This window comes from Hemitrygon akajei, unplaced genomic scaffold (genome assembly GCF_048418815.1).
Source record: "Hemitrygon akajei unplaced genomic scaffold, sHemAka1.3 Scf000054, whole genome shotgun sequence".
In the NCBI taxonomy this organism is placed as follows: domain Eukaryota; kingdom Metazoa; phylum Chordata; class Chondrichthyes; order Myliobatiformes; family Dasyatidae; genus Hemitrygon; species Hemitrygon akajei.
In genome coordinates this window covers 5,818,895-5,836,300 of record NW_027331940.1, presented here as the reverse complement: position 1 = coordinate 5,836,300, position 17,406 = coordinate 5,818,895, and the positions used below count along the sequence as shown (strand labels likewise).

The following is a 17,406-nucleotide window of genomic DNA, read 5'->3' as shown; positions in this document are numbered from 1 at the left end:
TGTGGCGTCTCACAGTGTGTCAGTACATTGACAGGGGAGTGTGGGATCTCACAGTGTTTCAGGACAATGTCAGGGTTGTTGGTGTCCCACGGAGTATCAGGACCCTGTCAGGTCTGTGTGGGGTCTCACAGTGTGTCATGATCCTGTACCGGATATGTGAGATCTCACAGTGTAACTGGACTCTGCCAGGGTGTCACAGTTTAACAGGTCGCAGTCAGGGGTGTGTGGGGTCTCACGGTATTTTTGGACCCTGTCAGGTGTGTGAGGGGTCTCACAGTGTTTCAGAACCGTGCCAGGGGTGTGTGGGGTCCACAGTGTGTCAGGTCACTGCTAGCGGTGAGGAAGGTCACACAGTCTGTCGGGACCCTGTCAGGGGCGTGTGAGGTCTCAAAGTATTTCCGGACCCTGTCAGTGGTGTGTGGGGTCTCAGTGTGACAGGTCGCTGTGAGTAGTGTCTGGGGTCTTACAGTATTTCAGGACCCTGTCAGGGGTGCGTTAGGTCTCCCAGTTTGTCAGGATCCTGTCCGTGGTGTGTGGCATCTCTCAGTGAATCAGTCTCCTGTACTGGATGTGTGAGGTCTCACAGTAAAATTGGTTGCTGAGAGAGCTGTGTGGGGTCTCACGGTATTTCAGGACTCTGGCATGTGTGCGGGATCTCACAGTGGGTCATGTCCCTGTCCGGAGTGTGTAGGGTCTCACTGTGTGTCAGGACCCTTTCAGGAGTGTGTGCTTTCTGACACTGTAACAGGAAGCTGTCAGGGGTGTGTGGGGTCTCACAGTGTGTCAGGACCCTGTCAGGGGTGTGTGGGGTTTCACAGTGTGTCAGCACCCTGTCAGGGGTGTGTTGGTTCTCCCAGTGTGTCAGGATCCTGTCAGTGTTGTGTGGCATCTCACAGTGTGTTAGGACCCTGTCAGGTGTGTGTTGGGTCTCCCAGTGTGTCAGGATCCTGTCAGTGTTGTGTGGCATCTCACAGTGTGTTAGGACCCTGTCAGGGGTGTGTTGGGTCTCCCAGTGTGTCAGGATCCTGTCAGTGTTGTGTGGCATCTCACAGTGTGTTAGGACCTTGCCCGGAGGGTGTGGTGTCGCACAGTATGTCAGGAACCTTTCAGGAGTGAGTGGGGTCTCACGGTGTTTCAGGACCCTGTCAGGACCGTGTAGGGTCTCTCAGTATTTCCGAACCCTGTCAGTGGTGTGTGCGGTCTCTCTGTGTGTCAGGACTCTGTGAGGGGTGTGTTGTTTCTCACAGTGTGTCAGGACCCTGTCAGGGGTGTGTGTGGTCTGACAGTGTGTCAGGACCCTGTCAGGGGTGTGTGGGGTCTCTCAGTGTATCAGGACCCTGTCAGGTGTGTGTGGAATCTCACAGTGTGTCAGGACGCTGTCAGGGATATGTGGTGTCTCACAGTATAACTGGTCACTGTGAGGGGTGTGTGGGGTCTCACAGTGTGTCAGGATCCTGTCAGGGGCGTGTGGGGACTCACAGTGTGTCAGGACCCTGTCAGGGGTGTGTGGGGTCTCACAGTGTGTCAGGACCGTGTCCGGAGGGTGTGGGGTCTCACGGTAATTCAGGACCCTTTCAGGGGTGTCTTGGGTCTCTCAGTGTGTCAGGATCCTGTCAGGGGCGTGTGGGGACTCACAGTGTGTCAGGACCCTGTCAGGGGTGTGTGGGGTCTCACAGTGTGTCAGGACCGTGTCCGGAGGGTGTGGGGTCTCACGGTAATTCAGGACCCTTTCAGGGGTGTCTTGGGTCTCCCAGTGTTTCAGGACCCTGTCAGGGGTGTGGGGGTCTCACAGTGTGTCATGACCCTGTCAGGGGTGTGTGGGGTCTCACAGTGTGTCAGAACCCTGCCAGGTGTGAGTGGCGTATCACAGTGTGTCAGGAGTGTGTGGAGTCTCAAAGTGTGACAGATGCCAGCCAGCGTTTTTGGGGTCACACAGTTTGTTAGCAGCCAATCAGGGGTGTGTGGGATTTCACAGTGTATTGGGACCGTGTCTGAGGTGTTTGGGGTCTCACAGTGTGTCAGGAACCTGTCAGAGGTGTGTGTGATCTCACAGTGAGTCAGGACCCTGTCAGGGGTGTGTGAAATCTCACAGTGTATTGGGACCATGTCAGAGGTGTGTGGGGTCTCACAGTGTGTCAGGACCGTGTCGGGGGTGTGTGGGGTCTCACAGTGTGTCAGGACCCTGTCAGGAGTGTGTGGGGTCTCTCTCAGTGCCGGGTCCCTGTAAGGCTTGTGTTGGGTCTCACAGTGTTTCAGGACCGTGACAGGGATGTCTGGGGTCTCATAGCGTATCAGGACCCAGTCAGTGGTGTGTCGGGTCTCACAGTGTTTCAGGAACCTGTCAGGGGTGTGTGGAGTCTCACAGTGTGTAAGGACTCTGTTAGGTGTGTCTGGGGTCTCACAGTGTGTCAGGTCCCTTCCAGGGATGTGGAAGGTCACACAGTGTGTAAGGACTGTTATGTGTGTGTGGGGTCTCACAGTGTGTCAGGATCCTGTCAGGGGTGTGTGGGGTCTCACAGTGTGTCAGGTCCCTGTCAGGTGTGTGTGGGATCTCACAGTGTGTCAGGACACTGTCAGTGGTTTGCGATGTCTCGCAGTGTGTCAGGACCCTGTCAGGGGTGCGTTAGGTCACACAGAGTGTCAGGATCCTGTCAGTGTTGTGTGGCGTCTCACAGTGTGTCAGTACATTGACAGGGGAGTGTGGGATCTCACAGTGTTTCAGGACAATGTCAGGGTTGTTGGTGTCCCACGGTGTGTCAGGACCCTGTCAGGTCTGTGTGGGGTCTCTCAGTATTTCCGAACCCTGTCAGTGGTGTGTGGGGTCTCTCTGTGTGTCAGGACTCTGTGAGGGGTGTGTTGTTTCTCACAGTGTGTCAGGACCCTGTCAGGGGTGTGTGTGGTCTGACAGTGTGTCAGGACCCTGTCAGGGGTGTGTGTGGTCTGACAGTGTATCAGGACCCTGTCAGGTGTGTGTAGAATCTCACAGTGTGTCAGGACCCTGTCAGGGATTTGTGGTGTCTCACAGTATCGCAGGTCACTGTGAGGGGTGTGTGGGGTCTCACGGTAATTCAGGACCCTTTCAGGGGTGTCTTGGGTCTCCCAGTGTGTCAGGACCAGGTCAGGGCCGTGTGGGGTCTCTCAGTATTTCCTAACCCTGTCTGTGGTGTGTGGGGTCTCACAGTGTGTCAGGACCATATCCGGAGTGTGTGGGGCCTCACAGTGTGTCAGGACTCTGTCAGGGGTGTGTGGGGTCTCACAGTGTGTCAGTAACCTGTTAGGTGTGCGTGGGGTCTCACAGTGTGTCAGTAACCTGTTAGGTGTGTGTGGGGGGTCTCACAGTTTATCACGGATCTGTCATTACTGGGTGGGGTCTGACAGTTTGTCAGGACCCTGCCAGCGGTGTTTGAGGTCTCACAGTGTGACAGGGCCCAGTCAGGAGTGGGTAGGGTCTCACAGTGTGTCTGGATCCTGTACTGGAGTATAACAGAACACTGCCAGGGTTGAGTGGAGTCTCACAGAGTGACAGGTCGCTGTGAGGGGGTATGGGGTTTCCCGGTATTTTAGGACGTTAGCAAGGATGGGGGGGGTGTGGTGGTCCCACAGTGTGTCAGATCCATTTCCGACGTGCGTTGGGTCTCACAGTGTGTCAGGACACTGTCAGGGGTGTGTGGGGACTCACAGTGTGTCAGGACGCTGTCAGGTATGTGTGTGGTCTCACAGTGTGTCAGGACACTGTCAGGTGTGTTTGGGGTCACACTGTGTGTCAGGACCTTGATAGCGGTGTGTGGGTCTCCTTGTGTGTCACTACCTTGTCAGGGGTGTGTGGGGTCTCACTGTGTGTCAGGACCCTGTTGGGTGTGTGTGGCATCTCACAGTGTGTCAGGACCCTGTCAGGTGTTTGTGGGGTCTGTGAGTGTATCTGGATACTGTCAGTCGTGAGTGGGGGTCTCACTTTGTGTCAGGACCTTGTTAGTGGTGTGTGGGTCTCTTTGTGTGTCAGGACTCTGTCAGGGGTGTGTGGGGTCTCGCAGTGTGTCAGGACCCTCTCTGTGGTGTGTGATATCTCACACTGTGTCAGCACCGTGACTGGGATGTGTTGGGTCTCGCAGTTTGACAGGACCCTGTCAGGTTTGTGTCAGGTCTCACAGTGTGTCAGGACCGTGACTGGGGCGCGTTGTGTATCGCAGTGTGAGAGGATCATGTCTGGCATGTATGGGCTCTCCATTCAATGTATTCAGCTGTGATAGGGAGCATAGGAAAACATTGACTGTGGACATATTTACTTTAGAGAATGTGACAGTGGTAGAAATGATGTTGTTCAATAATCAGAAGGTGTATCTGTTTCATATTCAGAAATGGGTGTGGGAATTTCACTGTCGTGTCTGTTCCCTCGGCAAACAACATGAGGAATTTTGGCAAAGAAGCTTGTAGCGATTTACCAAATCCATGGTGCAGGGAAACTGAGGGATTTCATTGTGGACTGGAGACAGTATTAACAGAGGTGACAGAGACATGAGTAGTTTGTAAACTTCCTGATTAGTCTATCTCTGGTACCAAATTAAAATTATCATATTTGGGATTTGATCCTGTAAGTGAGAGAGACTGAACCAGGGTTCTGGCCGAGATTCCTTATATTTCTGGTAAGAGCTTCGAATAATCGGATAAAATATGGCTGATTCAATATTAATAAGTTTTGTGATATTTGTCTTTCCTACGCTCTCTCCTCTGTTAATTATGCAGTTGAGTGATCTAACTCAGTCTGAGATGATGAAGTCTTACATTCTCTTGAGCCCATCCATTGCCCCGGGCTCCATTTTCACAGACATGATGGGCTTATGGATGTAGTGAGCTTCCCATCCAGACGGTCACAATTTAGCTAATTGCAGTATTGTTTATAGATATTTTCAGTCCTTTGCACCTTCTTTGCCACGATCCCACAACCCTTGGTTTCCCTGTCCTAATTCCCATCTCTCACTCTTCCACAGTGTCCATCACACAACACCGGCAGACAGGAATTTCAGCTTCTGTGGACTGAGCTGAGGAATATGTCCCCCAGTCTCACCCTCTCTAACACTGTAGCAGTGTTTGCACTAGGGAATGCAGATGTGAACACAGCGGGGTTCATCTGCTGCTCTGTGGTTGAACAGACCAGTTGGGATGTTACCTGCTTTTCTAATTTAAGTGATGCTATTATTACTATTCAGTGACTAGAACTTCAGTGGACGCCCAAATCAAAGAAATGATAATCTGCAGGAACTGGGGGAGTTTAGAAAATGGTTAAGCATGAGCTGGTTCAAGAGGGGGCAGTGGCTGACAAGGGAACTTTTGACTTTTTGGTGTGAAGAAATACAAGTCTTTTTTTCCATTCTCCAGATCGCCCCTTCTCCACTCAGACTCCGTTGGGGATCTGTAGTTGCAGGCCCCAGAGCGGTGTGGCCACTTTCCCCAAACTCACCAGCTCTCTGCCTCTTTCCTCAAAATGTCCTTTGAAAACTCTCCCTCTAGCATCCATGTTCCCCTGTGTCTCACTGTGTTCTCTGTCACATTGCCAGTATTTACCTGGTCAGATCCTTGGGACTCAACAACTGAACCGCCCAACACAAATTACAAACGTTGGTGGAAACAGAGGTCAAGTTTCAACTTGATGAACCTGCTTCAGCCTCATCTGGGCCATTGCGTACCGTTCCGATTGCCCCACTACCGGAGGGATGTTGAGGCTTTAGAGAGGGAGCAGAAGAGGTTTACCGGGATGCTGTCTGGTTTGCAGGACAAGTGCTATCATGAGAGGCTGGATAAAATTAGGTTGTTTGCTCTGGTTCATCGGAGGCCGAGGGGAGCTCTGACACAGGTTGACAAGATTATGAGAGGCATAGATAGAGTGGACAGAGATAATCGGTTTCCCGCAGTTGAAATGTCTGTTACCAGAGGGAATACATTGAAGGTGAGAGAGTGTAGAATGAAGGGGAATGTGAGGGATAGGACTTTTAATCAGAGAGTCGTGGCTGCCTGGAACGCACTGTCTGGTAAGGTGGGAGAGGCAAATTATTAGAAGCTTCTAAGTGACGTTTACACAGGCACATGGATGTAAGGAAGATGGAGGCAAATGGAGATGTTGTTGGAAGGAGAGATTAGAGTTTGGGTGTGTTTGATTTATTTCTTGTGTTATTCCTGTGTTATACTCTTCAATGTTCAATGCATGTTCACTTACCTTTCAGCTCACTAAGAACCTTTAGTAAAATTTGAGCGGGAATTGGTCGATGGGAAGGATCACAACCTGTTTGAATTTAAACAAATTGAGGAAATCATTTTTGTCAAATTGTAAACTGTGCTTTGTTGCGATCCAAATTTAAATTAATCTCTGATATAATCTTACCATATCTCTGTATCTCTTTCAGTATTTTGTCCAAATTTGGGACATTGATCCGCATTTTCACAAATTTTTCCCACATTACCCTCGGGGCGCGGGACCCCTTCTCCATCACCAGGCTCAGGAGGAGTTTAGAACTGTCCGCCCGCTCTCCCTTATCAGCGAGATCAGAGATTTTCTGTGAAGAGTAACGGTGAACATATTGGGGTCTGACAGATTCACACAGAGAATGGCAAGTAAATGATGTGCTCTGTAACGGGATCACACTGAGCAGTCACCCGGACGGGTGCTGATCCTGTCTGAACATGGACTGTACATTCTGAGTGCAGAGCACACGGAGGGACATTCACTGTGAACCTGGTCCACCAGTCAATGAGATCCTGGCTGGTCTGTGACCGCTTCATTGACGTGGCTCCAAATCCATAAATAATTCCTCACCGGATCTGACGGAGCAAAACAGAAATCAGAAAATATTGATCACCGATGAAAGAAATCAGGAAGGTTATTGTATCAGCGTGAACAGTCTCGGAGAAGTTGCAGAGAAGATGATGTGATGCATCTCCTCAGTCCACCGGTGTCCAACATGACAGCGGATTACTGGCTGACACCTGATGCCTTTCCTTTGCCTTTTCCAGTGGAGGTTTATTCAGTGATTACACATTACAACATGGCAGTATTCCCCAATCCACACTGTTTGCAATTACAAATTGAAACATAATCATCTCCACCCAGTACAGAACACACTCGAGCTCCTGGGGCACCCACTGATGATGTCCCGGTTCTCACTGTCATCCTGCCGTCACGCTGCACGGTCTTCCCAAAATAAAAGTTCGTACCGTATTTGATGACTGAAAAGCTGGGAGTGTTGTGGATAGTGTGGAGGGCTGTCAGAGGTTACAGTGGGACATTGATAGGATGCAAAACTGGGCTGAGAAGTGGCAGATGGATTTCAACCCTGATAAGTGGGAGGTGGTTCATTTTGGTAGATCAAATATGATGACAGAGTATAGTATTAATGGTAAGACTCTTGGCAGCGTGGAGGATCAGAGGGATCTTGGGTTCCGAGTCCATAGGATGCCCAATGTAGCTGCACAGGTTGACTCTGTGGTTAAGAAGGCATATGATGCATTGGCCTTCATCAATCGTGGAATTGGATTTAGGAGCCGAGGTAATGTTTCAGCTGTATAGGACCCTGGTCAGACCCCACTTGGAGTACTGTGCTCAGTTCTGATCGTCTCACTACAGGAAGGATGTGGAAACCATAGAAAGGCTGCAGAGGAGATTTACAAGGATATTGCCTGGATTGGGGAGCGTGCATTATGAGAATAGGTTGAGTGAACTCGGCCTTTTCTCCTTGGAGCGACGGAGGATGAGAGGTGACCGGATGGAGCTGTATAAGTTGATGAGAGACATTGATCGTGTGGATAGTCAGAGGCTTTTTCCCAGGGCTGAAATGGTTGCCACAAGCGGACACAGGTTTAAAGTGCCGCGGAGTAGGTACAGAGGAGATGTCAGGGGTAAGTGTTTTACTCAGAGAGTGGTGAGTGCGTGGAATGAGCTGCTGGCAATCGTTGGTTTTCTATGTTTTCTATGTTTCTATATCCATTTAAACTCATTTCTTGCAACATCATAGAACTGTTGCCTACTCCCCTCGCTCTGAACATTGGGCCGCCAGCAGGGGTATTTACAACTCTTTCAATCATTGGTTGAAATTCACATTTTTAAGAATTATATATAGTTCTTTGTGATTTGTTTTTATACTTTGACATCCTGATGAAACAAAGTTCCGACACCCATCAGTCCTGTGATGTGTGAAAATTTAAATCCATTCTCCCTCTCACTCACCCGATGTTCCTCTCCGCTGAACTGATTCTCGGCCGTTAACGCCAGGCTCACTCCGTGCACCCCTCCTTCCATCGCCTGCTCCAGCCTGTCCCGGTAGAAGTCCGTCAACTGCAGTAGCTGGAAATCGTCACAGATTGCTAGGAGCTCGGTGATCTCTCTCAGATCTGTGAAGGAAAATGGGGAAAATTAAAGACATAATCGAACACCTATTGGACCGCAAATTGCTCTCTGGATCCTAAAGATGGGGTTTCTGCGCAGCACGTCGCCGAACAGAATCCGAAATAGACACAATAATGTATTATAATTTGGAAGGACAGATCAGAGAAGGAATTTCACAGCGAAAGACAGGGCAGTGAGTAGAACATTGAGGAACATGGATACGACCCGAAGGAATTTAATTGATTGAAAGTGGTGTCACATGGAGTTAGGAGTGTAAATAAATATTTGATAGATTGGATGTTATAAACCCAACCATGAGTAGAGACACACATAAGCTGCTGTACGAATTCAACAGTTCAGGCAGCAACTATGGAAATGTGTATACAGTCGATGTTACGGGCCGAGACCCTTCGCAAAACGCCGACTCTTTACTCTTTCCCATAGCTGATGTCTGGCCGCTGAGTTCCTCAAGCATTTTGTGTGCGTTCCTTTGAATTCCCGATTCTACAGATTTTCTCATCTCAAAGTGTGTCAGGACCCTGTCAGGGGTATGTCGGGACTCACAGTGTGTCAGGACCCTGTCAGGGGTGTGTGGGGTCTCACAGTGTGTCAGGACCCTGTCAAGGGTGTGTGGGGTCTCACAGTGTGTCAGGACCCTGTCAGGGATGTGTGGGGTCTCACAGTGTGTCAGGACCTTGTCAGGGGTGTGTGGGGTCTCACTGTGTGTCAGGACCCTGTCAGGGGTGTGTGGGGTCTCACTGTGTGTCAGGACCCTGTCAGGGGTATGTCGAGACTCACAGTGTGTCAGGTCCCTGTCAGGGGTGTGTGGGGTCTCACAGTGTATCAGGACCCTGTCAGGGGTGTGTGGAGTCTCACTGTGTGTCAGGACCCTGTCAGGTGAGTGTGGGGTCTCCATTTAATGTACTCGGTTGTGATAGGGAGTGTAGGAAAACATTGATTGTGGACATATTTACTTTGGAGAATGTGATAGTGGTAGAAATGATGTTCTTGAACAATCAGGGAGAGTTTCTGCTTCATATTCAGAAATGGGTGTGAGAATTTCACTGTTGTGTCTATTCCCTTGGCAAACAACATGAGGAATAGTTGACGAACAAGCTTGTAGCGATTTACCAAATCCATGTTGCTGGGAAAGTGTGAGGTTTCATTGAGCGGATGTGGACTGGAACATCATTGACAGAAGTGACAGAGGCATGAGTGGTTTGTAAACTTCCTGATTTGTCTATCTCTGGTCCCATGTTTAAATTATCATCTTTGGGATTTGTTCTTGTAAATGAGAGACCCTAAATCAAGGTTTTGGCTGAGATTCCTTATATTTCTGTTAAGAGCTTCGAATAATCAGATAAAACATGGGCTGATGCAATATTAGTAAGTTTTGTGATATTTGTCTTTCCTTCGCTCTCTCCTCTGTTAAATGTGCAGTTGAGTGATCCAACTCAGTCTGCGATGATGAAGCGTTACAATCTCTGAGCCCATGCACTGCCCCGGGCTCCATTTTCACAGACATGATGGGCTTATGGATGTAGTGAGCTTCCCATCCATACGGTCACAGTTTAACTAATTGCAATATTATTTATAGATATTTTCAGTCCTTTGCACCTTCTTTGCCACGATCCCATAACCCTTGGTTTCCCTGTCCTAATTCCTATTTCTCACCCTTCCACAGTGTCATCACACAACACCGCAGACATGAATTGCAGCTTCTGTGGACGGAGCTGAGGAATATGTCCCCCAGTCTCACCCTCTCTAACACTGTAGCAGTGTTTGCACTAGGGAGTGCAGATGTGAACACAGCGGGGTTCATCTGCTGCTCTGTGGTTGAACAGACCAGTTGGGATGTTACCTGCTTTTCTAATTTAAGTGATGCTATTATTACTATTCTGTGACTCAAACTTCAGTGGACGCCCAACTCTAAGAAAAGATAATCTGCAGGAACTGGGGGAGTTTAGAAAATGGTTCAGGATGAGTCTGTTCAGGAGGGGGCTGTGGCTGGCAAGAGAAGGTTTTGACTTTTTGGTGTGAAGAAATACAAGTCTTTTTTTCCATTCTCCAGATCGCCCCTTCTCCACTCAGACTCCGGTGGGGATCTGTAGTTGCAGTCCCCAGAGCGGTGTGACCACTTTCCCCAAACTCACCAGCTCTCTGCCTCTTTCCTCAAAATGTCCTTTGAAAACTCTCCCTCTAGCAAACACGTTTCCCTGTGTCTCACTGTGTTCTCTGTCACATTGCCAGTATTTACCTGGTCAGATCCTTGGGACTCAACAACTGAACCGCCCTACGCAAATTACAACCGTTGGTGGAAACAGAGGTCAAGTTTCAACTTGATGAACTCTGCTTCAGCCTCATCTGGGCCATTGCGTACCGTTCCATTCACCCCACTACCGGAGGAATGTTGAGGCTTTAGAGAGGGAGCAGAGGAGGCTCATCAGGATGTTGCCTGCTTTAGAGGGCACGTGTTATCATGAGAGCCTGGATAAATTTGGAATGTTTTCTCTGGATCATCAGAGATTGAGGGAGCTCTGACAACTATCCAAAATTATGAGACTTAGATAAAGTGGGCAGAGAGAATCAGTCTCCTGGGTTTGAAATATCTGTTACTAGAGGACGTGCAGTGAAGATGAGCAGGGTTTGGATTAAGGGGGATGTGAGGGGTAGTTTTTTTTTTAATCAGAGAGTCGTGGATGCCTGGAACACACTGCCTGGTAAGGTGGTAGAGGCAAATTGTTAGAGACTTCTAAGAGACGTTTGGTCAGGCACATTGATGTAAGGAAGATGGAGGCAGATGGACATGGTGTAGCAAGGAGAGATTAGACTTCAGGTTTGTTTGATTTATTTCTTAGCTGTTTCGGCACAACATTATTTGCCTAATGGCTTATTCCTGTGTTATACTCTTCAATGTTCAATGAACGTTCACTTACCTTTCAGCTCACTGAGAAACTTCAGTAAATGTTGAGCGGGAATTGGTCGATGGGAAGAATCACAACCTATTTGAATGTAAACAAATTGAGGAAATCATTTTTGTCAAATTGTAATGTGTACTGTATTCAATCCAAATTTGAATTAATCGCTGATATTATCTCACCATGTTCCTGTATTTCCTTCAGTATTTTGTCCAACTCTGGAACATCATTCCACATTTTCACAAAGGTTTCCCACATCACCCTTGGGGCGCGGGAGCCCTTCTCCATCACCAGGCTCAGGAGGAGTTTAGAACTGTCCGCCCGCTCTCCCTTATCAGCGAGATCAGAGATTTTCTGTGAAGAGTAACAGTGAACATATTGGGGACTGACAGATTCACACAGAGAATGAGAAGTAAATGATGTGCTCTGTAACGGGATCACACTGAGCAGTCACCCGGACGGGTGCTGATCCTGTCTGGACATGGACTGTACATTCTGAGTGCAGAGCACACGGAGGGACATTCACCGTGAACCTGGTCCACCAGTCAATGAGATCCTGGCTGGTCTGTGACCGCTTCATTGACGTGGCTCCAAATCCATAAATAATTCCTCACCGGATTTGACGGTGTAAAACAGAAATCAGAAAATAATGAGCACAACTGAAGAAAGAAAACAGGAGGGCTTTAATAACAGAGTGAGTTGCAGAGAAGTTTCAGAAAATATGATGTGAATCACCTCCTTAATCTGCCAGTGTCCAACATGACAGCGGATTACCGGCTGACACTTGATGCCTTTCATTTGCCTTTTCCAGTGGAGGTTTATTCAGTGATTACACATTACAACATGGCAGTATTCCCCGATCCACACTGTTTGCAGTTACAGATTGAAACACTATCATCTCCACTCAGAACAGAACACATTCAAGCTCCTGTGGCACCCACAGATGATGTCCCAGTTCTCACTGTCATCCTGCCATCATGCTGCACGGTCTTTCCAAACCGAAACTTACTGTCATATTTCAAATTAATACTTCAAGCCCACACAACTCAACTCACTCTGAATATTGAGCAGCTACCCACCAGTCTGCAGGGCCTTTTCACCCCTTTCTATCACTGGTGCAGTTTCAGATATTTGTGATTGTATGTACAGTATTTATTTCCCAGTTGTTCCTTTATCTAATGTAATATCTGATGAGTCAGAGTTCCGGCACCCATCAGTCCTGTGATGTGCAAAAATTCAGACTCATTCTCCTTCCCACTCACCTGATGTTCCTTTACACTGAACTGATTCTTGGCCATTAACGCTAGACTCACTCCGTGCACCCCTCCTTCCATCGCCTGCTCCAGCCTGTCCCAGTAGAAGTCCGTCAACTGCAGCAGCTGGAAATCATTCCAGCTTGCCAGGAGCTCGGTGATCACTGAACTTGAAACTGTGAAGGAAAATGGGGAAAATTAAAGAAATTGCCGACCTCATATTGGGCAGCAACTGTCTCTCTGGAACCTAAAGGTGGTGCGCCAGGTCACCAAACACAGTCCAAAATATATATGTAAACATGAGGAAATCTGCAGGTGCTGGAAATTCAAGCAATACACACAAAAATGCTGTTGAACGCACAGGCCAGGCAGCATCTATCGAAACGTCTAAGAACAGTCGACGTTTCGGGGTGAGACCCTTCGTCAGGACTAACTGAAAGAAGAGATAGTAAGAGATTTGTAAGTGGGAGGGGGAGGGGTGATCTGAAATGATAGGAGAAGACAGGAGGGGAAGGGATGGAGCTAAGAGCTGGAAAGTTGATTGGCAAAAGGGATACCAGGCTGGAGAAGGGAAAGGATCATGGGACGGGAGGCCTTGGGAGAAAGAAATGGGGAGGGGAGCCCAGAGAGTGGAGAGCAGGTAAAGAGTTATAGTGAGAGGGACAGAAGGAGAAAAAAGTGGGAGAGAGTTAAAAAAGGGGGAAATAATAATAAATAAATAAACAAACAAACAAACAAGGGACGGGGTATGAAGGGGAGAAGAGGCATTAACGGAAGATAGAGAAGTCAATGTTTACGAACGGAAGGAGGGGCATTAATGGAAGTTAGAGAAGTCAATGTTTATGAAGGGGAGGGGGGTGACTTTAACTTCCGTCTCTTCCTTCTCTGTCTTCTCACTCTACCCAGTCCCTTCACAAATACTTTGTGAAGTGCGGATATTGAATTAAACCCAGACACGGAGTCAAGACAATATTTATAAATGAAAAGAATCCGCTGGCATACCCGTGACCTTTCCCGATGCTGACGTCACTGGAACTCCTCCACTGCTCGCTCCGTTATCCATTTTGAGGACAGCTTTGATCAGATTTTGCTGCTTTCTAACAAACAAAATTAACAGGATGCTCAGACATTATTTGAAGTGTAAATGAAAACACTTTTTCTTTTTTTTAACTGTGTCGCACTATTCCAAACATTGTGGGCCTATTCACCGAACACTTGACATGGCCTGATCTACCTTCGCCCATCCACCCACAGTCTCACGATGCCCATTTCCATGCTCTCCATGGATTGTACACTAAGCCAGGATTTTCCAGGGTATCTACTTGCTATATTGCAGGCAATTCCCTTTTAGGAATCAATCTTGTGTCCTGGACCGGTGGTGATGTGTTAACGGAATGGCAAGCCAGGTTGAGCAGATGGCGCCCACTGCCTTGCTCCTCCTACCACTGGTGGCGCTGTGGTGAGTAATGGACAACTGTTACAGCAGAGTGGGTTGAAACATTTCTGCTGACCAATGGGACATCTACTCCTCTCGTCACTGAATTACACAGATTTCTCAGTCACACCTGATTCTCACCATCTCCCTTCAGTTTAACATCGTATGGCATTGACGCTTCTAGCAATATACGGTATGGGTCTATATAGAAACCCTCTGACATCCTGAACAATGCAAAATCACCCATAACCGGGACATTTTGTTCTGAAGCACTATAGTTTTTCCAGCAGGGCTTTAAGACCATAATTAACGTCTAAACTCCGGTCAAGATTTCTATGAATATTTCGATGGCTATTATCAGAGTTACATGACGCTTGTTAAACACAATGTTGACCCACCATACATTCAAAACAGTCATATGAAGCGAGGTTAGCAGAGCTGGGGCTTTTCTCTTTGGAGCGTAGAAGAATGAGAGGGAACTTGATAGAGGTCTACAAGATCATGAGAGGCATAGATAGGGTGGATAGTCAGTACATGTTTCCTAGGGCACCAATAGCAAACACCAGAGGTCATATGTACAAAATTAAGGGAGGGAAGCTAAGGGGAGACATCAGGGTAAGTTTTTTTTACACAGAGGGTTGTGAGTGCCTGGAGTGACTTGCCAGCATTGGTGGCGGAGGCTAAACCCTGTAGTGTTGTATGGTTCTATGGTTTAAACAAAAAACACACACAAATCCATTAATCCACGATATTGAACTGGCAGAAACACTAGAAATATTACCGTAATAAAACACCATAACATTTCCCCGTGTTGGTTTTCTTCTTACCTGGTGCTAGACTCCTGCGAATCCGAGTATCTGAATTTTATAGGCCCTAACAGTAAGTGAACACACCCTAAGTAATGTCCAGTTAATAAACGGTCATAAACCTGAACTTCAGTCTATTCAGCATGTAACGCCACACCTTGTTCCACAACACTTATGTTAAATCATACAATGCCTCATGTTCTTTGAAAACGTCTTTCTAACAAGTGGTCCGAGCCAGAATTAATGGGTTTCTCTAGAATATTTGATCTGTTTGAGAAAGGAAGAACAACCCGCATCCTGATCCGCTTCTGTTGCTGTCGTTTATCGTTCAGCTTGGGACCAGTTTATTGTCAGATTATAAGCCCCAGAGACACTCAGGGCAAAGATTGCTGTGGGTTTATTGCACAGAGACAGCAGAACGAAGGGCGCTCTCAACTCTGACGGAATATTATTCATTTGGAATAATGTTCACTTTTGAACAGGAGGCATTCCCTTTCTCCAGATTTTATTGTGCCCCTTCTCCCCCGGCCTGGAGCTGACTTCAAGGTCACCCTGTTTATAAAGAGCCATCTTTAACAGTTATCCGCAGTTGCCCATTACAGTAATGAGCCGTTCCGGGAGGAACTCTGCCGAAATAACCACCCCCTGAGATATAGTGAAATTCGACAGCAAGATAAGAACTCCCTTCTCCATCAGTTTCTTGCTCACTGTCTGGAAACAGGTTACCACATCACAGCAGTAATCATCTAAAATTATGATCATTTCCCGCTGACGAATTTGCCTGGCAACCAATTTACTTCACACATACATCAACCAGCATCGCATTTATTTTACAAATACTTGCACCGTTTTTCCTCTGAGTATGATTGGGGGAAAGAAAAAACATTAAATTTACTGTGTTTTTTATTCGTCAGAGTGTGCTGCTGGTATGTCGAATTAGTGACAGAACATTCGCCCCCTCAGTCCTGTTCTGCCATTCTCTATGGTCACAACTGGACTGAGATCACAGTGGCACATCCCTGCGACCGCCTGGAACACTTCAATCCCTTGCAGGTGTGTCAAACTCATTTTAGGTCACGGCCGGACTGAGCAAAATGCAGCTTCATGAGGGCCGGATCAGTCGGACGCGTGCGAACGCAGCTTTCGTTGCCTCCGTTTTTTCAGCCTGCTCTCATGTGTCTCAGTCTCTGCTATAACTACAAAGTGTTTCACATTACAAATTCCGTTTCTTATGAAGAAGACTGCCGAGCAAGACTGCCAAATAAACACTAAAAACCCTGAAAACCTGGTACCTGAATAAACTCAGCATTAGCCATATCATACGCCATAGGCGCTTCGATTACTGGGGCCAGCTTTAATAGTAATTAGATATTATCTCGCGGGCCAAAGGTAATTCCACCGCTGGCCGGATTTGGCCTGCGGGCCTTGAGTTTGACATATATGCTCCCTTGTCTGTCCAGAAACTGTGCTTTGCAGAATTAAACACATTGAAAAAGAACCCATTGCTTCTCATTTCCTTTGAAAACAGTTCCACCTCATAAAAATAACCTCATCTACCTTCACCTGTTTCAGCTTCCCCTGGAACAGCAACTGATAGTATTGATACGGTAGAAATACTAGAAATAATTACCGTGACAAGTGGGGTTATTGAAACACCATAACACAGCCCAGTACAGTCCCTGTTCTTATCTGGTGCTGGACTCCTGAGTCTGTTTGAGCGAATCCAAGCATCTGAATTTTATGTCCCTACCAGTAAGTGAACACACCCTGAGCAATTTTCAGTTGATAACACGCTCATAAACCTGAGCTTCAGTCTATTCAGCATGTAACGTCACATCTTGTTCCGCAACGCTTGTAGCGAAAAACGCAAGAACTCGTTTCTAACATGTGGTTCGAGCCAAAAGAACGACTTCCGTGCGCGACCATTCTCTGGAAAATTTGATCTGCTCCGGGGAGGGAGCACAACCCGCATCCTGGTTCGGTTCTGTTGGTGTCGTCCCTTTGATTTATTGTTCACCTTGGGACCAGTTTATTGTCGGATTATAAACTCCAGCTGCAGCTCAGGGCAAAGATCGCTGTGGGTTTATTGCACAGAGAGAGCAGAAGGAAGGGCGCTGTGAACTCTTGTAAAATATTATTATGCATTTGGAGTCTTTTATATTTTGTTTCCTTTTGAACACTGACATTCCCTAAGAGTGTCCCAGCTGCCTGGAGCTGCCTGTTTAGAAAGAACCATTTTTTAACAGAAGTCCGCAGTTGGACCATTACAGTAATGGGCCGATTGTGGAGCAACTGTGCCGAGATTACCATCTCCCAGAGATAACAACCGGTCAAAGTCAACAGCGAGTTGAGAACGCCCTTCCCTTTCAGTTTATTGCTCACTTACTGGAAACAAGTTACCATGTCAACGTAGAACCATATGAAATCATGACCATATCCCGCTGGCGAACTTGGCAGGCATTGCACTTATTTTACAAATACATCTACCGTTCCTCGTCTGAGATCGAAGGAAAAACATCAAATGTTAAATACACCGGGTCTCTTATTTCTCAGAATGAGCTACTGGTCAATTGAAATAGTAACAGGACATTCGCTCCCTCAGTCCTGTTCCGCCATTCTCTAT

The 17,406-nt window shown here is 47.5% G+C and overlaps 2 protein-coding genes across 2 annotated transcripts in view; both read right to left on the bottom strand.

Moving 5' to 3' along the window:
* Positions 1 to 17,406, bottom strand: part of LOC140721392 (uncharacterized) — a 1,266,977-nt gene that overhangs the window by 792,145 nt on the left and 457,426 nt on the right. The window lies entirely within an intron of this gene.
* LOC140721361 (uncharacterized) lies at positions 11,300 to 15,353 on the bottom strand. The gene is made up of 5 exons (XM_073036200.1): positions 15,256 to 15,353; positions 13,545 to 13,639; positions 12,552 to 12,718; positions 11,472 to 11,643; positions 11,300 to 11,373 (listed from the first exon to the last, which is right to left on the bottom strand). The coding sequence occupies exons 1-5, from the start codon at positions 15,351 to 15,353 to the stop codon at positions 11,300 to 11,302; spliced, it is 606 nt and encodes a 201-aa protein (XP_072892301.1).